Source organism: Styela clava, chromosome 11, assembly GCF_964204865.1.
Source record: "Styela clava chromosome 11, kaStyClav1.hap1.2, whole genome shotgun sequence".
NCBI classification, from domain to species: domain Eukaryota; kingdom Metazoa; phylum Chordata; class Ascidiacea; order Stolidobranchia; family Styelidae; genus Styela; species Styela clava.
Window position 1 is genome coordinate 2908584 of NC_135260.1, and position 18615 is coordinate 2927198.

At 36.2% G+C, this 18615-nt stretch overlaps 2 protein-coding genes across 2 annotated transcripts; one reads left to right on the forward strand and one right to left on the reverse strand.

Moving 5' to 3' along the window:
• Positions 1 to 3478: 3478 nt before the first annotated feature.
• LOC144429947 (uncharacterized) lies at positions 3479 to 5137 on the reverse strand. The gene is made up of 3 exons (XM_078118195.1): positions 4768 to 5137; positions 4277 to 4388; positions 3479 to 3691 (listed from the first exon to the last, which is right to left on the reverse strand). Exons 1-3 carry the CDS (start codon positions 4776 to 4778, stop codon positions 3503 to 3505), a joined length of 312 nt encoding a protein of 103 aa, XP_077974321.1. The 5' UTR covers positions 4779 to 5137; the 3' UTR covers positions 3479 to 3502.
• Positions 5138 to 16174: 11037 nt separating this feature from the next.
• On the forward strand, positions 16175 to 18501 carry LOC120347002 (uncharacterized). The gene is made up of 6 exons (XM_078117979.1): positions 16175 to 16244; positions 16474 to 16581; positions 16879 to 16971; positions 17502 to 17588; positions 17961 to 18017; positions 18331 to 18501. Exons 1-6 carry the CDS (start codon positions 16175 to 16177, stop codon positions 18468 to 18470), a joined length of 555 nt encoding a protein of 184 aa, XP_077974105.1. The 3' UTR covers positions 18471 to 18501.
• The last annotated feature ends 114 nt before the right edge of the window (positions 18502 to 18615 follow it).

Below are 18615 nucleotides of genomic sequence, written 5' to 3' on the forward strand. Positions count from 1 at the left end.
AGTACATTAGTTTATCGCTACTTTATTAGTATACGAGGCGGGGAATGCAGTGCATACTTATGCGCTATAATTAATTTTTTTTTACATTGTGAGTGTCGCTTGATGTTCATTTTGGGAGAGGAAGGTCGTTAAAATGAGTAAAACGGAGAATCATGGCCAATTTATTAGGTTACTAGTTAGTAGGGATGCGACAAGATTCGTAATTCTCGTAATTTGATACTCGGATTAGGCCGAGCCTTTGATGATTTTCCCGCGTTCGGTACATCCTACGTCACGCGATAGTCAATCGCAGACTGATAGCGCATTCGACGAGAAATTCAACTTTTTCGTTCCGTTTTGCCACGCAAGTGTCCAGCCGATTTTTTCTCTTTCATCGAACTAATTAATATATACGCAGCGAAGAAACTTCATCTCGCCTGTCTCCGCTTGCTTGGTAAGACAGTTTGGGGCTGAGCAAAATATTCGAATAACAAATCGAATATAAAAATATTCGAATATTCGGTACCACGTGGCCTGCGCTGTTTTGCATGGACACGGAACTCGTGCGTCTCTAAATAGATTGTGAATTGCACGCGAATTTGCGCGACCGATATTAGGTCGTCAGAGTTATACGAATAGCATCAATTCGAAAATCACCAGTCAAAGTTTTTTCGAAAGCTGGTATGAGTTACTTGTATGAAAAATACTTGTTAAGTTAGGAAATGACAATCCATACTTGCTTTACTGTACTTTCTATTAGCTCTTTAGTGATCCCTTTCATCCTTGATCGGGTAAGTTTTGGAAATGTGATTATTTCACTCGACCATGCGTGGGCGGTGAAGTGTTGAAATTTTAAACAAGAGTACAACGTAAAACCAATCGTGGATTTTGTCGTGACAACGCACACCGACTCGTTAAGAATTGTTGCGCCTAACGGTTTAGCTGAAATAACCGTCGGGACATTACTTTGGTAAAAAAAAATATATATATTACAATTTGATATATATATATATATTAATTGCTAAATTTACAAACAGAAAGATCCGAAATAAAATTATAAAGAATCGCCACCTGATCAAATCTGCTTCAAATTCAACTTGTATCCCAAATTCATCGAAAACCTTCATTGTCGAGAATCTAACAGACAGAAATAAAAATCTATTCTATCAAGCGAATGTCCAAAAAAAACGTTGCGGATACGCTTTTCTGTGGACATCCAATGGAAAGGTTCTGGTGAAAAAAAATTAAGATACTAACACTTTATCAGTAAATAGTGAAGAAGATTTGGAGAAGATCAGAGTGCAAAGATTTTAAACAAATAATACTCTATTACAATGTATTTCTGCCCTACTTTGTCAAATTTGAGATACTGTCCACTTTTTTCAACTGCCCCTTCCCACTTATTCGATAACGTAATGCATGTAGACTCTTGTATATCCATACATTTTATATTTAATGTCATTTCCCTTTCTTATTTCATTCACACATAGTCATAACCAACGCTCCCTATGAATGATTTAGCCACCTATTCCTCCAACTGGGAATCAGCTAGTATTATTCCTTTTGATGATTCAAAACCCAGTCGATACCTCGAAATAACTGATGTCAATGAGGTTTCCTCCAGGTTTTTACCATCAGACCTTATTCTAATACATTATAACATCAGATCGCTAGCAAAATATGTTGACAATCTAATTGAACTGACTTCGAATTTTCATTTCCTTCCTCATGTGTATTGAAGTGAGACACGGATCAATAATAGGACCACATTTCTTAATGTAGACATCCCAGGGTACACTTTTTTCCATGTCCCCTCCCCAACTCAGGCGGGTGTGTGGGTGTCTACATCAAAAATCATTTAGATTTCCAAATAGTTCGTGATCTTGACTTAGCGTTCCCTAACTGTGAGGATATGTGGATCGAGCTCAAATTTTCACAACCCAACTCAAAACTACAGAGTCTCACTATTGGAATTATTTACAACCATCCGAGAAGTAATATTCCATCGTTTACCCTAGCAATGGCTCGCCTTTTCGAAAAACTTGCAATGACCAAAAAAAAATTGTGAAAAAAATAATACTGGGTTTTCCACTGCTGTGTATTTCGAAATGCTCATGTCATACTATGTTCTTCCTGTGTATACTAAACCTACTAGGGTCACCTCTACCTCCCACACCCTCATAGATCACATTTATATAAACGCCATAAACCAATGTTCTTCATCATTTATTTTAATAAGCGACTTGACCGACCATTTTCCTGTAATGTGCACAATATCAGGTGTAGATATAAGCATCAAGACCAATACTCGCATGAAGCGCGATATGTCTAAATTTTGTAACGATTCTTTTAGATCCGATGTTGAGTCAATGTGTAGCAACTATGTGGGTGTTACCTTTTGTAGAGAAAATTTCAACTACTCTTTTGATACATTCCTTGGTCGCCTAAAATGGTTAATTAACAAACATGCGCGTTAACAACCCCTTTCATGCAGAGAGAACAAACTTTACTCCAAACCCTGGATCACTAGGGGAATTAGGAAGTCCATCGAACACAAAAATATTATGTTCAAAAATAAATTTTTAAGGGGCAATACATCCCAGCGTGTCTACTTCAAAAAGTATAGAAATATGTTAGTACATTTGCAAAGGAAATCTAAAGAACTCTTTTATCGCAATGTCCTTGAGACCAACCGAGGTGATGCTAAACGCACGTGGAAAACGATCAATGACATCATTAAGATACAATCCAAAAATTCCATCTCCATCTCAGAATTGAAGCTCAAAAATCGAACCACTGTGACTGACCCAGTCCTGATTGCTAGTGAATTCAATAAATTCTTTTCAACGGTAGACAAGAAACTTGCCGATGATCTCCCACAAAGCTCAGTCTCATTTACCGACTTCTTGGGTACTCCCATGCAAAATTCATTTTTTTTTTGAACCTACGTCACCTTCAGAGGTCTTCCAAATTATAGCGAACCTGAAAAAGGGAAAAGCTGTTGGACATGATGGTATTCCATCCCACATTCTTAAATCTGTCGCTGATATCATCTCACCAGCACTAAGTCACTTTTTCAACGTGTCATTTAGATTAGGTACCTTACCTTCTTCACTTAAGATTGCAAGAGTGGTACCAATATTTAAGAATGGTAGTAATAATGATCCTTCAAATTATAGACCAATTTCAATACTACCCCTAATTGGCATAATCTTAGAAAAACTATTGCACAGCAGAATGCTCAATTTTTGTACCAAATTCAACCTAATCAACAAATGTCAATTCGGATTTCAAACCAATCACTCGACCAACCACGCTATTCTCGACCTAATTTCTTATATTTACGATAAACTGGATAAAGGAGACATTGTTTGTTGTATTTTCCTCGATCTTAAAAAAGCTTTCGACACCGTCAATCACTCTATTCTCTCACACAAACTGAGACATTATGGTTTTCAAGGTGCTACAGGCAACTTATTCTGCGATTACCTGTTCGGTCGACAACAATTTGTCGAAGTGGATTTCAATAGGTCCGCGATGCTCCCCATCCACTGTGGAATTCCTCAAGGTTCTGTATTGGGACGGCTTGCTCTCCTCGTCGCAATAAATGATCTGTCGTCCTCCTCCAACTTCTTGACCAAACTTTTCGCTGACGACGCCTGTTTGCTTGACAGTTCAAAAGATTTGAATACGCTCCAAGACAAAGTAAACTCTGAAATTAAAAAAATATATGATTGGATGGTTTGTAACAAATTTACAGTGAATGTGGATAAATCTAAAGTGATGTTGTTCACCCCCAAAACTCGTACTAGACATGCAAACATCTCGATTTAAATAAATGGTATCACTCTCGAAGTTGTCCACTCATACAAATATCTGGGCCTTCATATCGACAGCCAGTTAAAATGGAACACCCACACTGCTGAACTACACAGAAAACTTTCAAGATCGGTAGGGATTCTGAGAAAGCTCAGGCACTATGTACAAGACGCAACTTTGCGAACTGTAGATTTTGCCCTTTTCAAATCCCATTTACAATATGCTATAGCTGCTTGGGGAGCTGCCTCCCAATCAAACTTGTATAAATTAGAGGTCCTACAAAATAAGGCCATTAGAATTCTCACTAACACCCGCTCCTCGTCAAGATCTAATTTATTTGTACCCCGCTATTCCCTAAGCAAAACCCAAAATTTCCTTAAAATATAAAGGCGTTTTAATTTGGAATAGTATCCCCCAATGTTTACGCGACTCCACATACTCTACCTTTAAATATAAAAAACTCATGCTCTCTTCTCACCTGTCTCCTGCCACGACCTTGAGTTGATGTGTTGTCAGCTTTCAGTCTTGATATTGCCATGAATCCTCGATCTGATCCACAGATCCTAACAGTTGTAGTTGGGTTTTTGAATCTGTTATTTAATGTTTTCGTATCAAATGTTGGTATGCTATTTTCTCAATTATTGTCATTTTATATATTGATATAACCGTATAACTCGCCTTACACATTTTTGAACCATGTACCAATTGCTTTTATAGATAATATATTTCGTAAGACTAAGAGTCTTCATAAGAACATATGGATGGAGCTAAAAACTCAAAATCCATTTATTACTGCTGTTGATTAATGATATTTAAATCGTCTTCTATTTGATTGATCGAATATTATTTTTTATAACCGGTTTGGCTATGTATTGCATACGCTAGGTAGGTTGGTGAGCTATCTGAATAATAACTCTTATCCTGCCGGAAGAATTTTTGTGTGTTTTTTTCTTTTAAATAGTTTCTTACCTGTTATTCATGTTATCTTGCTTTTTAACTTATTGGATTGCTTTTGCATTTAATTCTCAATTCTTCTTGGACTTTGTAATGACTCCAGCACCACCTCTTTCTCACCTCAGCTTCACCTCATTCTCTATTTGAAGGTGAACTTAACAAAGTCCATGGTTACCGGCAACGTACTCTGTGTGGCCATATCTTTGAAATGTCGTTTCCATGGTTACATTACTGACGGTGCTCGGAGTCTAGTGTTGTACGTATTTGGTTTGAATTTTGCTGTCTTTTTTTTTCTCATGATATAATGTTTGACTTCTTTCTCTCTCCTGTTTATATTTTTGTTAGATTAATTCACGGGTGTCGCTGCTCGTTAACCAGTTTTGGTTTTTCGCGATTTAACACTTTCGATGCCAAGATCAGTTTTTTCAATTTTACCGTTCCGTGCCAAGGTGAAAACGAGAGAGTTCTCTCCTATTCATTCTCTCTCGTATTTAGTTTCTGATTCATCGGGAAAGGGGCGAACCCAGCGGTGTCATCAGTTATCGTTCATTCCGACACTTCAGTCGTAGGTGAAAGAACTCACCTACACACGCGTATCTTGTCGGAATTGCTCTCTCATGCTATTATAACATAAGTTGATGATAACTTGTCTTGATCTCTCATTGCGATAAAGATTCAATTCGAACATTTTATTCAGCAATCAGAATCATTTTATTATACGAAAATATCAAATTTGAACAAAGAAAACAAAATCGTTTACTAGCATAAAAATATATCCTTCATTCGCTATATATTCCAATAACATTAATAATGGCCAATTATTGTCACTCACAAGGATAACATATTGCAAAATAAACAAAGTAGTCACATTGCATATTCATACAACTGTAACACATATGTATCTCTATGACCTCGTCACCATTACAATACGTCGAAAGTATTGAAATCGGCCTCTTATCTTGCCATAGTAGTGCGAGTAATTGTCCTTTTCGTATTGAGATGATTTCCCCTTTCTTTAGTTTTGTTTTTATTTCTGCTGGAAGTCCCTTCCGGTTTGCCGTGACTGTTCCCGTTATCGATGTTTTCCTTCGCTGCAATTCCTCGGCTAATGCGACAGAGTTATAGAGTCTAAATTAAAAATGAATATTATTAAAAATTGGTTGTGATAAAACAGTTTATGCAATTGATTGATATATCCGACAATGATTCGTTATCTAAAATAGAACGCAGTATGGCGCCGATACGTAAATTATCTAATTTGTCTTATCAATACCGAATAATCAACATACCTATCAACAAATACGTGATATCCTCTATCCAGATGACTTTCCATTAGTTGCAAAACTAAATTCGAAGTTTTTGTGACGCCGGGTGGAATTTGTTCTAAGTTTGGATTACCATAATCTATTTTTACATTGAAAATGTATCCAATTGTTGAATCAGCAATCGATCTATCAATGATGCCCCATTTAACCGGTTTGTTTGGCATATATCTTCTGAATGAAACTCTTCCTTTATATGCAATCATGGTTTCATCGGTTCAGTCAGTAAACGATTCGTGGGTTCAGTCAGTAAACGATGAAATTCGAAGTCTTTACTTGCCTCGGCAAACATTTCATTCAATCTGGTATTTATAGCGAGCAAATACTTATTTGTGTGGATATTTGAACTAATATTGGCGTGCAAATGAAGTATTTCCAAATGCAATTTCAATATTCATTATACGCATCCGGTGTCTCTAAGTTGACATAATAAAAAGGTTTAAAGCTTCATCGAAATTCGTCAGTTGATCTGTCAAGAACACGATTTTCCGAAATTGTCATCTCACGCAATTTGCTACGCAAGTCGTCTCGACTGCACGTAGTCCCGTCTTCGTGGCGCCAGACACGTGATCGCTATTGCGTAGCTACGTAATCAGTACGCCATGGCTGCTTATTGAACTTGTTCATCCGACACAAAGTCGTAGGATTGCATATTTTGCTATAATTATGGTTATACAATAGCTACGGAAGTAATTCAATATGAGCTGAAAGCATACGAGGGGCTCTGTGTTATTGGTAATATATTTCCCACTAAATTACTATATCTCGGATCATATCTCACTGACAAGTAGAAAAATATATGTTCCGAATAATATCAATTTCTCACTTTATTATTTCAAAATGTAACATATCACCTCTCAGGACGATAAAATTTGCTTTCGTTGCAGATGTCCGTCAATCCGTTACCCAAAAATGATAAAAAATTCAAAAAACGTTCAAAAATACCAACATTTTGAATCATTTCATCGTCCTGCCAATAAGACGACGATCATGCATATAAAAATATTCGAATTATTTCCCGGTTTAGTAATGTTTTTCTACATCTTCGTAACATGATTGATAATATTATCATCTCTCCTCACACCTTTCAATCACTTCACCGTAAAAAGTTGAAACCGTGTGTTGGCGTCAGTCGGTCTCGTACAAATTTTTGATGATAATTTGCGGCTAATATGTACCTCGGCCATGCTAAATAGTTGATAATTTACTTCATGGCAGACCCTCCTTCTATCTTGGTATTTCTTGAATGACGCGATTGGCTGACGACGTCATTCTTTCCCCCCAACTTGACAACAAGAGAGAGAGAGAGAAGAAAAAAGACGGCAAATACCTGAACTCGACCTTCTTCTATCTATTAAACTTTTTACTTTTCGAATGACGTATATATACGTCATTTTGCATTGATGGCACTGAACGGTTGGCGCCAAATGACGTATATATACGTCCTTGGCATCGAAAGTGTTAAATACGGCGAAAGGCCCTGAAATGCCGTATTTAAATTCCTTTTTTATATTTGTTTGCATGAAGTGTTTTTTTCTGTTTGGTGAAAAAATAAATTACTGAATACTGATTACGTCTTATTTCTTATATGATTTCGAGTTTGCCACAGGTTTTGGTATCAATTTGATTTATAGACATAAGGATTTCCATAGGACATATTCCAGTATTAATCTCGGTTTATAGATATATTATGGTGTTATATGAACAACGGGTAACTATTAAACCTTATGGAATTTGGGAATGCCAATTCGAACAAGTGGGATAACCAGGTTCTATTATATAGTGTGGGCAGAAGACTAAACTACCTTTTGTGGTAATTTTCAACAGGGGTCAAGTGATTTCGGATTGCGCGAGAGAAAACGGACAAATACGACTAAATGTCCAATTTCGTAAAACATGAAACTTCAAAAGTCCGTGCGGTTAACTGGGAGATACAATGTATATCGTTGGCTCAAGATTGAACGAATACTAAAGTTTAAAGAAAAGTATTCATTATCAATAAATAGTGTTCAAGAGTGGAGCGGGATTTTATATTTATTTTTGTCTTTTTCGGGATTAATTGGGATGTGTTGGGCAGGTAGTTCAAGGTTTTCATGGATATATATATGCTGTTAATACACTTGAAAATAATAAATTTCAAGGGACTACTACATATACAACTACAAAAAAAAACGTAATCATATACTAAGATTTGGAAGGTATATAAAGTTTAGGCGGCGTTGGCTTATTTTCTATAAAGTTTATTTGTAAGACATTTCTTCGCGCAGAAAGCACGACATACTAACAAATGTCAAATATACTTTTCAAAAATCGTAGGGTAACTGAGAGATGCACTGCATGTCAGTGGCCTAAGGTTGCACTTTACGTAAAATAGGGTTCGAAAATGCATCTTTATTATCAAAATATACTCTCTGAGTAGTGCGAAGCCTGTTTTTAAAATATCCTTATGGAATTGTTTCGGGGGGCTATTGGGTACATGGGACAGGCGATGTCTGGTCTGTCACAGATAAACGTAAAGTTTAATAATACAGTATAAAAAGTTTACCATTTTCACTAAAGGATGGCGGCGTTTATAAATGATATTGATCGTGGATAATCGTGGCGTTTCAAAAGAAACAGAGTTACATGGTATAGTATGGAACAGCTAATTTTGTTTACAACAGCTTGTCTGGCCAATTATGTTGCACTTTTCAGAAAATACAGTAATTTAACCTGGTTTGTCGTGTGCAGCCATGATCGATATTTATTTTTACGTTATGCCTATATCTGTTCTGAAATCCTTTTCGTGTAGCTTAATGCTATGGACTAAATTTAATATAGAGTCTATAAGACTAGATTGAGGACGTTGTCTTTTCAGGGCAACTCTATCTTGTATGTTTTGAACAAATTTTCGGAGGACTTTTGTAGTTGATACAGGGGAAGTGGACTTGATTTTTCGGTTTCTTACGGCCCAGATGGATGCTTTTATTCCAGCTAGCATATAATTTAGAAGGGTTTTGGCTTTCTCTTCTCGTTGAATAGATTCGGGGAAAGCATGATAGATGACGTTTTCTTTTGTTGCTTGTGGCGGAACACTATTCGTAGCGGTTCCCCAGATTTTTAATATGCTTTCGATTGTAGTTGAGGAAAACTTGCATTTGAGGAAGACGTGTGTTTCCGTTTCTTCGTATTGATGGCATAAGGGGCACTTTACTTTCCCTGTTATTGCTTTTATCCTTGATTTGTTCGTAGTAGGTAATATCTCATGTGCTGCTTTCCATAGGAATTCGGTCTGTTTCGGGTTGTTTATGAAGTCATGTAAATTGGACCAATTCCTGTTGACTAAGGGCTTTATTTTCCAGGGGTTTTTGTCTCTAATAATTCTGTTGTAGATTTGCTTGCGGTTGCACGTTTGGATTTCGTCTTTTGTGATAATGTAGAGTTTGATAATGTCGAGGCATCTCTTCCAATGGCTTTCTGCATTGATTGTATGCGGTTTTGAAAGGTTGATTTGGAAGTCTGTAAGGTGACGTATTTGATATGCCAATTGGTAGTCCATTCTTTGTTGTATTATCTCATTCTGGAAAGTATAGTTTTGGCAGTATTTTATAACTGGGTCGACGAAGATTAGGTCTAAGAAAATTGGTATATCTATAACACTGAAACCACCTAATATCTTTGGTCGGACTAAAATTTCATAATCAATGCATTCTTTCTTGTTAAAAACGAGTCTCATTATCATTTTCCTAATTTTAATTTTGTTGTTTCCGGTGGTGGGAGTGGACGTTGCCGTGTATGTGAAAAGTAGGAGAATTTTGCTCGTAATTATTTTTGACTTTTTTTCCCTGGGCCAGATATCTATGTGATGAAACTTCTATTATAGATTGGGTTTTTGAAAATGCTTTATTACACTTAGCTTTGTCTTTCATGTCTCCGTAGTTATGTCCCAGAATGTTGATGTTGTCTGTCCACTTGATTTCTTTAAAATTTGAAATATTCCCGAATTTGATTCCCTTTGTTTTTGTTGAGTTGATTTCGAGCCCGGATACCTTTCCAAATTCTTTAATTAGTTCCAGAGATCTATGTATTGCTATATTGTCCGTTAGTGTTAAGGTGACGTCATCCGCGTACGTTGGTGACTCAATCTTTGCATTTGTTCCCTTCAAGTAGAAGGGTTTTATAGACTTTTCTCGGTTTATTTATTGTGAGAGTGGATCTATTGCCAAAGTAAAGAGAATTCCTGATAGGGGATCGCCTTGCCTAATTCCCCTATTCAAGTTGACATGGTGGGTTAGGTGGCCGTTTACTAAAATTGAAGAAGTTGACACTCTATATAAATTTGTTACGTAATTTACGAATACGTGATCTACGTTTTAGGCTTTAAGAATTTCAAAAAGGTATTTATGATGTATAGAATCGAATGCTTTTCTGAAGTCTATCGATATAAGTGCTCCAGATTTTGCGTCTTTTATGTCCGAGTAAATTTCTCTTAGCATGAAGTTAATGTCCGATATTTTGTGGGGTGGATTTAAAAATTGGTGGCAGTGGGTCAAATGGGGTAATAATTTCTTTATTCTTTCTGCCAGTATTTTGTTTGAAATTTTAATGTCCACGTTCAATAAACTAATCGGTCTATAGTTATTTAAATTCTACGTTGGACCATTTTTATATATCAAAGTTATAATTCCATATGTTGTTTCAGAAGTTGGGGGTGAATCTAGATAGATTTCGTTGATGGTCATGAGTAAGTCATTTTTTACAATATCTCAAAATGTTTGGTAAAATCGGCACTTCTGCCGTCGGGTCCAGGCGTTTTGTTTGTGGCTAAATTGAAAACAACGTATTTAAGTTCTTGTTCTGTTATTTTGCGTCCCAAGTCTGAAGTATCCACATCCGGATTGTTAGGTGTAAATTTATTTGGAAGTTTTTGGTCATGTCCTAGTTCTTTTTGAAATAACATTTTGTAAAATGCTCCCACTATATGTAGCTTTTTCATCTTCTTTGGTCCGAATTATACCGAATTCATCTATTACTTTTGGAATGGTGGTTCTTTTATTTCGCTCGCGAATTTGATTGAAGAAAAATCTGACGTTAGTTTTTTTTAATTTCAAGATCGGCAATTTTGGATTGCATTTGAATAGTCGAGAGGTTCGTTACGTGAAGATTCTTCAATTTGGCTTTTGTGCGAGTATATATTTTAAAAAGTTGCTCACCATCTGTTATTCTTTTCCTGATTGTCCTCAAGTCGTACTCCAGTTTTTGGATCTGATTTTGCTTACTTTTTCTTTGCATCTTGCCAAATTTGATTAATGTTGTCTTGATTTTCTTTTTTATGTGGTTCCACCATTCCTGATTTGTATTAAAATATAGGTCCTTGAGTGTTTTCCCATTTTTCACTAATTATTGATTTAAAAGTTCCGTTGTAGTGAGTGACGTTGTTTTTCCAGATTCCCGGGCCGTTAGTTTTAATATTTGTTATTGGTAATTCAATTTGAACAACGTCGTGGTCTGCAATTCACACGGCGTGTGTGTACAAGACGTGGGTATAATAAGATGGTTCGTGTAGAAACGATCGAGTCTTGACGAGCCAGTCGGGTAGTGGTAGGTAAAATCCTTTTTGTTTTTGTGCAGTGTCCAAAATAAAACACTCAAATTTAAATCTTTTAGAACATTGGTCATTTTGTTTATAATTTGTCAATCGTAATTGGTGAATTTTGCATAATTTGTTCGGTCGAGCTGTAGGTCCATCACCATATTGAAATCACCTCCAATTATTATGGGAGTTCGGGTATTCACAAAGGATGGTATAGCCTCGATTAAGTTTGGTCGAAGGGCTCGTACGTCTCTACTATCGATGTATCCGTATACATTTACGAGGTTTATTTTGTGCCCGTATGCGTTTATATTTATTCCAATTATCCTTCCTTTATTATCAACTTGTGCGCTGTGTAATTCAGTTTCTACATTTTTGTTGCATATGAGTATTGCTGTCCCAGCCGACATAGAAGTATACGAATTCCAGATAGATTTTCCGTATTTCCATTGTTGAGACCAAATTATTCGTCCTGATTAGTTGCGTCTCCTGAATTAAACATATATCACATTTGGATTCAATTATGAATTTAAGATTTGATAATCTTTAGTTTTGGTTTCGCATTTCATTTACGTTAATTGAGAAAATTTTGAGTTTATGATCCATTTATTTAGCTGTGAATAAAACGTTATGTGGGCCTAATTGGGAAGGGGCTTTTTATTTTAAACACTATTTAGGGAATGGGGCTTTGCATCTAGGGCATGACGTTTTGGATTTTTCATATTCTGTAGTGGGAATTAATGAATTGCAGCAGTTTGTTGGTATTGAATTCCTCTCGCATTTTCCGCAGATGGAGGGTTTCCGGAATTTAAACTGGGTACTTTCGAGTAACACTAACTCCTCGTCAGCACAGCAAGTCCAGAATATACTATAATCAATGTTACATTTAATGCAGTAGGTATCTTTTTGGTCGCTTACTATATCCATTGCTCTAGTACACTTTGGGAATTTAATGACAGCTATTGGGTCCGTTACACTTGCAAACTTTTGCGGTTGTTGTATTGATACATTGCTGATGCTGCTGGTAGAGGGCCGCGATCTTTTAATATTGGCCTTGACCGAGTCAAGCGAGTCTTGTTGCGGGTCGGTTTCATCTGCCCAGCTACTAGATGTCTTTGTAGTTCCCTCGTCGTTTAAGCTCTGTTCTTCGTTCTCCAAATTTTGATCGTTTGCTTTCATGTTTTCATTTCGGGTTTGCTGTTTTTTCGGTTGAGTAGTTTCGCTGATTACTCCGGCTTTACTTTGATTAATTGGCTCGTTTACGGTTTTTTGTTGTGGTTTCGGTCCTGTTTGTTTATCTTTGTTCTGGCTAGCCCGTAATGGGCATGGTGATCTGGTGTGGCCGGGGTTGTTGCAGTGGAAACAAGTCGGAATTATACCATGATGTTTTACGTAAAGGGTACATCCGTGGATTCGAATATAGCTCTTTACCGGGTTTTTAGTTATCAAGTCCTCACGCTTCAGAATTAGCCTCCTGGTCCCGGTTTTAAAACCGTCGTCGAATACATGTGCCACTTGATGGACTTCACCATGGTGTTTTTCAAAATATTCTTTTATGGTTTAGTTTTCCATCTTGATTGGAACGTAATTCACGTATACGGGGATCTTATCTGATATGTACATTCGGTGTATCGGGAGTTTTAAACCACGCTCTTTCATATCCCAGACCTTTCGGTCTAATTGTATTGCTTTCAGGCTTGTGGCGCAAACTGAGGTCTACTGATCCTGTAGGGTATAGTACGTATCCATCCAGATCTTCTTTTGTTAAATCCTATATATTTAGGAATTCTTTTAATTCATCTTTTGTAATCTGGCTTCTAAATTTAAAGTTAATATCGCAACTTCTATCGATGGTTGGGTGTGGCTCCTGCGAATCTAATTGCGCTTTCGTGATACTTGAATATGACGTCATTGTTGCTAACTGCCAAACGCTCAGACTGTAAGAACAACTGGTCTAGATGTTATTTAAACCTTTGCCTCCTTTACCTCGTCCAGACATTGTTTACGAGTAAACACTTTCACTAAGTAAAAAGCTCAATTTGTGCCGAAAATATTGTAAAAAAAATAGTTTACGCGGAACAACTCTATTTTTTTTATTCTTAACTTGTTCCGGCATGCATTCTAACAAAATACCGCATATCCATCGATAAAATGCTTTGCTGGTATATTAATTAACGTAAAATTTATTCAAAAGACATTTTGAAGTGCATTTATACGCAGAAGTCTGTCGAAGCGAATAAAAACGTAACCGAAAAAAACGATTGGCGACCGCAGACTTATCGATCTTCCAAAAAAATCAAATACTTGCTAATTATACGACATATTTCATCCAAAATCAATAGGCTTTTGTTCCGAGATATGATAAATGCACATGCAAAATTTGGAGCAGGTTCAACCTCCCTTTCGTGAGATATTGCGTAACATACCAAAGTGTCTGACAGACCAACAGACAAATACCTATCATACATACTAACCGATCAAACCGATAAGTAACAAAGGCGGTTATTTGCAAACTAGACTCGAACTCGTCTATCCGCGACTCGAAGAAAATGTTTAGCGTTGAAAAAACTACTAGGACTCGGACTTTAGAGACTTGTGTCCAATACTGATCATATTTTTTTATAGTCAGTAGTGTACTTACAGACGTATTTCTCACGCCTTGTTGTTAGACAAAGTGCATTTCATTTCTATTATGCTTCGACCAATATACATTGGTAAATTTAATAACCTTCCTAGCAGTACATTAATCTTATGACAAATGCATCTCAACACCCGAATATTAATAAGACAATAAAATTTTTGTGTAGCCTTATAATATCAATTAAGAAAGTATTATGAAAGTATAGTATGACGACATAAAGAGCTCGAGATGTATAGCAGTAGTTTGGCAAGTTGATTTATCCATGTTCTGGTTTACGATTAGACAGTTAGTCTATGCTATGTAGTGTTGTGTATTATGTATCGGAATTCAGTGAAGTTCCAGTGAAATATTTCACCACCAAGATAGAGAAGTGAATAGATAAGCGAAAAAGGGATAAGCGAAAAAAGAGAGAGTAAATAAGTTGACCAAACCAAAAACATGATGGTTCTTATATTTATTCGAATAGCATGACTTCTGTCTTTAAACAATTGTGCTTTAAATAATATAACTAATGCTATCTGCTGGAAAACGTATGAACATTTATTATTGGTATGAAAATACAACATGAAAAATCTGTCAATTGTAAGTTGCAAAAAAAAGTAAGTTATGTCTTACTAGCGTTTCGATCTCATCTTATAAGTTTTTCCGGGCAACTGTAAATCTGTAAGAAAATGATTATATCAATTAGGACGTCAACTTCAACAGCAGCGAGATTTGAGTTAGTATCTTGTGCGCCATAGTTTGGTATCATAATTTGTCTACCTCCATCTTTCCGAAATGGGTACTATGACCTCACGTTTCTAGTACCGCATTACCTTTAATTAGAAGCGATTTGCACATATTTCGAACTAGTTTCCTGTCTCAACTAATTGAGCAATCGCATACAGATTGCACCCGCAGTCATTTGCACCCCGGACATTTGCACCCACGTACATTTGCTCGCGTGTACATTTGCACCAACGGACGTTTGTACCCTGAACATTGGCGCCAATGGACATTTGTACCATATACACTTGCATTTTCTAGTTGCACTCATGTAAAATGTTGGTGCAACTGCACGTGAATGCAAACGTTCATGGGTTCAAACGTCCGTCAGTGCAAATGTTCATGGCTGCAATCTGTATGTGGAGTGGGTGCTTAATCTACTGGTGCAAAATGTATGGGAGCAAAAGTATACAGGAGCGAATGTCCTGGCTGCAATGTAAGGGTGTAATGATAATGGAAGAAATGTCAACCTATAACTAACATCTCTGTTGCAAATCTAAACATTTATATTAAAATTCCAGCGCTCAATGATTAGCTGCGAATCTTTTGACTTCTTGTCGAAACTTGTCCTTTTTTTAGCAAACTGTATAATATTGCACAGTTCATATCAGAATGAATTTGTTTTAAGAAAACTCGCAAGGGCAACATGGACGTAAGTTTGATAATGATATGCATGATCTCTCCGGTGTCCAAAACGACGGAATGCAAGGCAATTCGTCTGAAAGAAATGCGATTAAGTACAGTTCATTTTATGTATATTTCTGGGCAATGCGTTTTGTGAAACAAAGTAATAAATATCTAAATAATAGAATTTGTTTAAAAACATTTAGGTCCAATATTCGTATGCAACTCTTGCTAACTGGTGAGGATTATATTAACATTCTGTAGACAGTTGTTGCACAATGTGACTTTGTATCTTTCCCACACAACGTTCAGAAAATCAACCCCGCAGTCTCACTACTGTTGAGGGAACAGCCAAGTTTCATGACACATAGCGAATGATTTGTTACTTATCACCGAGTCGGCGAATTATGTCTTACAGTCGTTTTGATTTGATATCTTAATAATTTTTCCAAGACAACTCTAAATCTGACTAGGATTTCATCAGTTACAGAAGTTAACATGAAGATGCAGGAACTTGAAAAAGAAGTGCTTGCGTTGAAACGTCAACAGCACCCACCTCGGGATGCAAGTAAGAACCCTGATACATTTTTTGATTCTACCAAATTAACACTATATCGTCAAGTTTGCTGAAAAAATGGCTCCCGTGTTAAATACAATGAAAGTAATTTAATTGATGGTTTAATTATTATCAGATGCAGCATTTCATATGTAACTTTGCAAACAGGTCTGATGAAACATGGTGAAACATGAAAAAAGCAAAAACGTTGAAGTAATATTCTTATATTTTTATTCAATAGAAGAAAGAGAAAGTGATCCACAAAAAAAAATTGGCGACGGAAAGAAAATCGTACTTAAGGTTAAAGATACAAACTTGGAAAACTACTTGAGAGAACAGCTAGAGAAATGTATGCTTTCATTATTATTCGTACTTTAACATCAGATCAATGCTCAAATATATTAACAACGTAGTCAATATCAAGTAAATTGTTCCCATTATTTGAAAAAAAAAATTGGTGGTGAATATCGAGTTCCTTAAAACCTGAGGAATTGAAAAAATAAAACTAGATCTAACGATTTTAATTTCTCGGAATCGGTGATTGACATTTTCTACATTTAAAATGTGCAATTATACAGCCTGCGATAATTAAGGTGCAAAGTAACATTATACACTTATGCTTCACACATTTTGTATTTCATTCTAGTGATGACAAAACAGAGAGATCTAGAGAAGGAAGACGCGAGAATTACGAAAGAATTGCGGGAATATGAACGGCAAAAGTACGAGCAAGATGGAAGTAAGGGCTTTATACATATTTTCGACCTTGTGGGACAGGAGTCGCTTTAGCACTTCAAGCATAATTTCAAATATAAGATCACAAGACATCTTCTATTATAAGCTTTGCTTTACTGAGGTTAAGGTTACCTAAGCTTTGCTGAATATTTGGCAACTCTTCAAAGTTAGTCCCCGTCGTTTCCACACAATTCTTCAGTACATTAAGTTAGTACTAGTCAATTTGGTAATTCAGTCATGCTTATTGGACACGTAGTGGACATAACGATGGTTTCAATATTATGTTGTTGTTGTTGTTGTTCTTGTTCTTTGACACGTTTTTAAAAAGTCGCTTTTCTCTTCGAATACTGGACCAATTGCTTCGAAATTTTCAGTGGTTAAAGATAAAAATTTTCTCCAGAAGGCTATTACTTTTTTTTCGCTATGACGTCATCAAAATTATGTGACTCTACGTGTCCATATATTTGAGCATAGCTCTCTTGTTTATAATTCTAATTTGTTTTGTTCAAAAATATGGCCGCCAACTTATTTCAGATTTTCGTCGCAACGCTATCTATTATACTGTCATTTGTATCGCTGTCCTGGTCGCTGTTCATGATGTTATGGAAATATCATTGCAAGGTACATGTTCTCTAAGTTGAGTTCCATTGAAATTATTTCCAACTTGAATACCCATAATCTGTGAAATGCATTTAAGAGTACATAATCGCTATTACGACAACTTACCTTATAATTAAGGAAGTGATTCAGAAGTGAATTGACAAGTATGATCAATATTGATATAAATGACCCTCGGACATTATTTTTATACTCACTCCCATCCATCACTCTGCTGTGTAATAGATGAAATTTGTGCTAAACCTGATTACGAGTTGTTTTCTTTCGAGGCTTATTTATTTATCCATGCATAAAAGCACTTTGCCCTACTTCTGGCTTCAGAACTATTGTGTGCAGCTTCGCAACAAACTTGATTTTGTTTATATTTTATCGTAGCCGCCAGCAAAGCAGCAGATGACCTAAAACAGAAACTGGAATACTGCCAAGAAAGAGGTGGGTTGCTCGATCTAATGAATTTTTAATGAATTCAAAGCGCCTAAAGTGCTATATAATTAACTTGACTGTTTGTAACATGTTATCTAAGACGGTTTCCTACATTACAATTCAATAAAGTGCACACGGAACCCATATCACAAATGCATATAGAAAGGCTTCAATTTAGTACACGCGTGCCATACTGTTTAAAGTTTAATGAAGTTTTTAATTTGCATTTCATTGAATTTGAATATAGATATTCGCGAAGCTGCATTCATAGATTTTTAAATTCCATTAACTAGGAACTCATTGTTTATTATCCCCAAAAAAGGTTTTCCAAGAACGTGTGAAAATGCTCGTAAATCGGGAGATGTGAGCGGGAGATTGGCGACGATTTTTATTCCAGATATTGGAATGACGAATGTTACTTGCAATTTTGACATTGACGATTCAAGCACTGCATTAAATTAATCTAAAGTAAACAAATATCGTCACACGCGTTTTTTTAAGTTTTCAGTTTTCGTCCCTCCGTATATTTAGAAAATTTACATTAGCTTAAGTAATATTTTTTTATACGTAGAATTTTCGTAAGTTGGATTTCTTGTATACAGACAGA

Coding starts and splice junctions, on each gene's coding strand:
- LOC120347002 (XM_078117979.1), top strand. CDS start 16,175: ATGAAGATGCAGGAACTTGAAAAAGAAGTGCTTGCGTTGAAACGTCAA. Junction 16,245..16,473: donor GCACCCACCTCGGGATGCAA/GTAAGAACCCTG, acceptor TTTATTCAATAG/AAGAAAGAGAAAGTGATCCA. Junction 18,018..18,330: donor GGAATACTGCCAAGAAAGAG/GTGGGTTGCTCG, acceptor TCCCCAAAAAAG/GTTTTCCAAGAACGTGTGAA.
- LOC144429947 (XM_078118195.1), bottom strand. Junction 3,692..4,276: donor AAGGTCGTGGCAGGAGACAG/GTGAGAAGAGAG, acceptor TTTTAATTTCAG/AGTTTACTTTGTCTTGGAGC.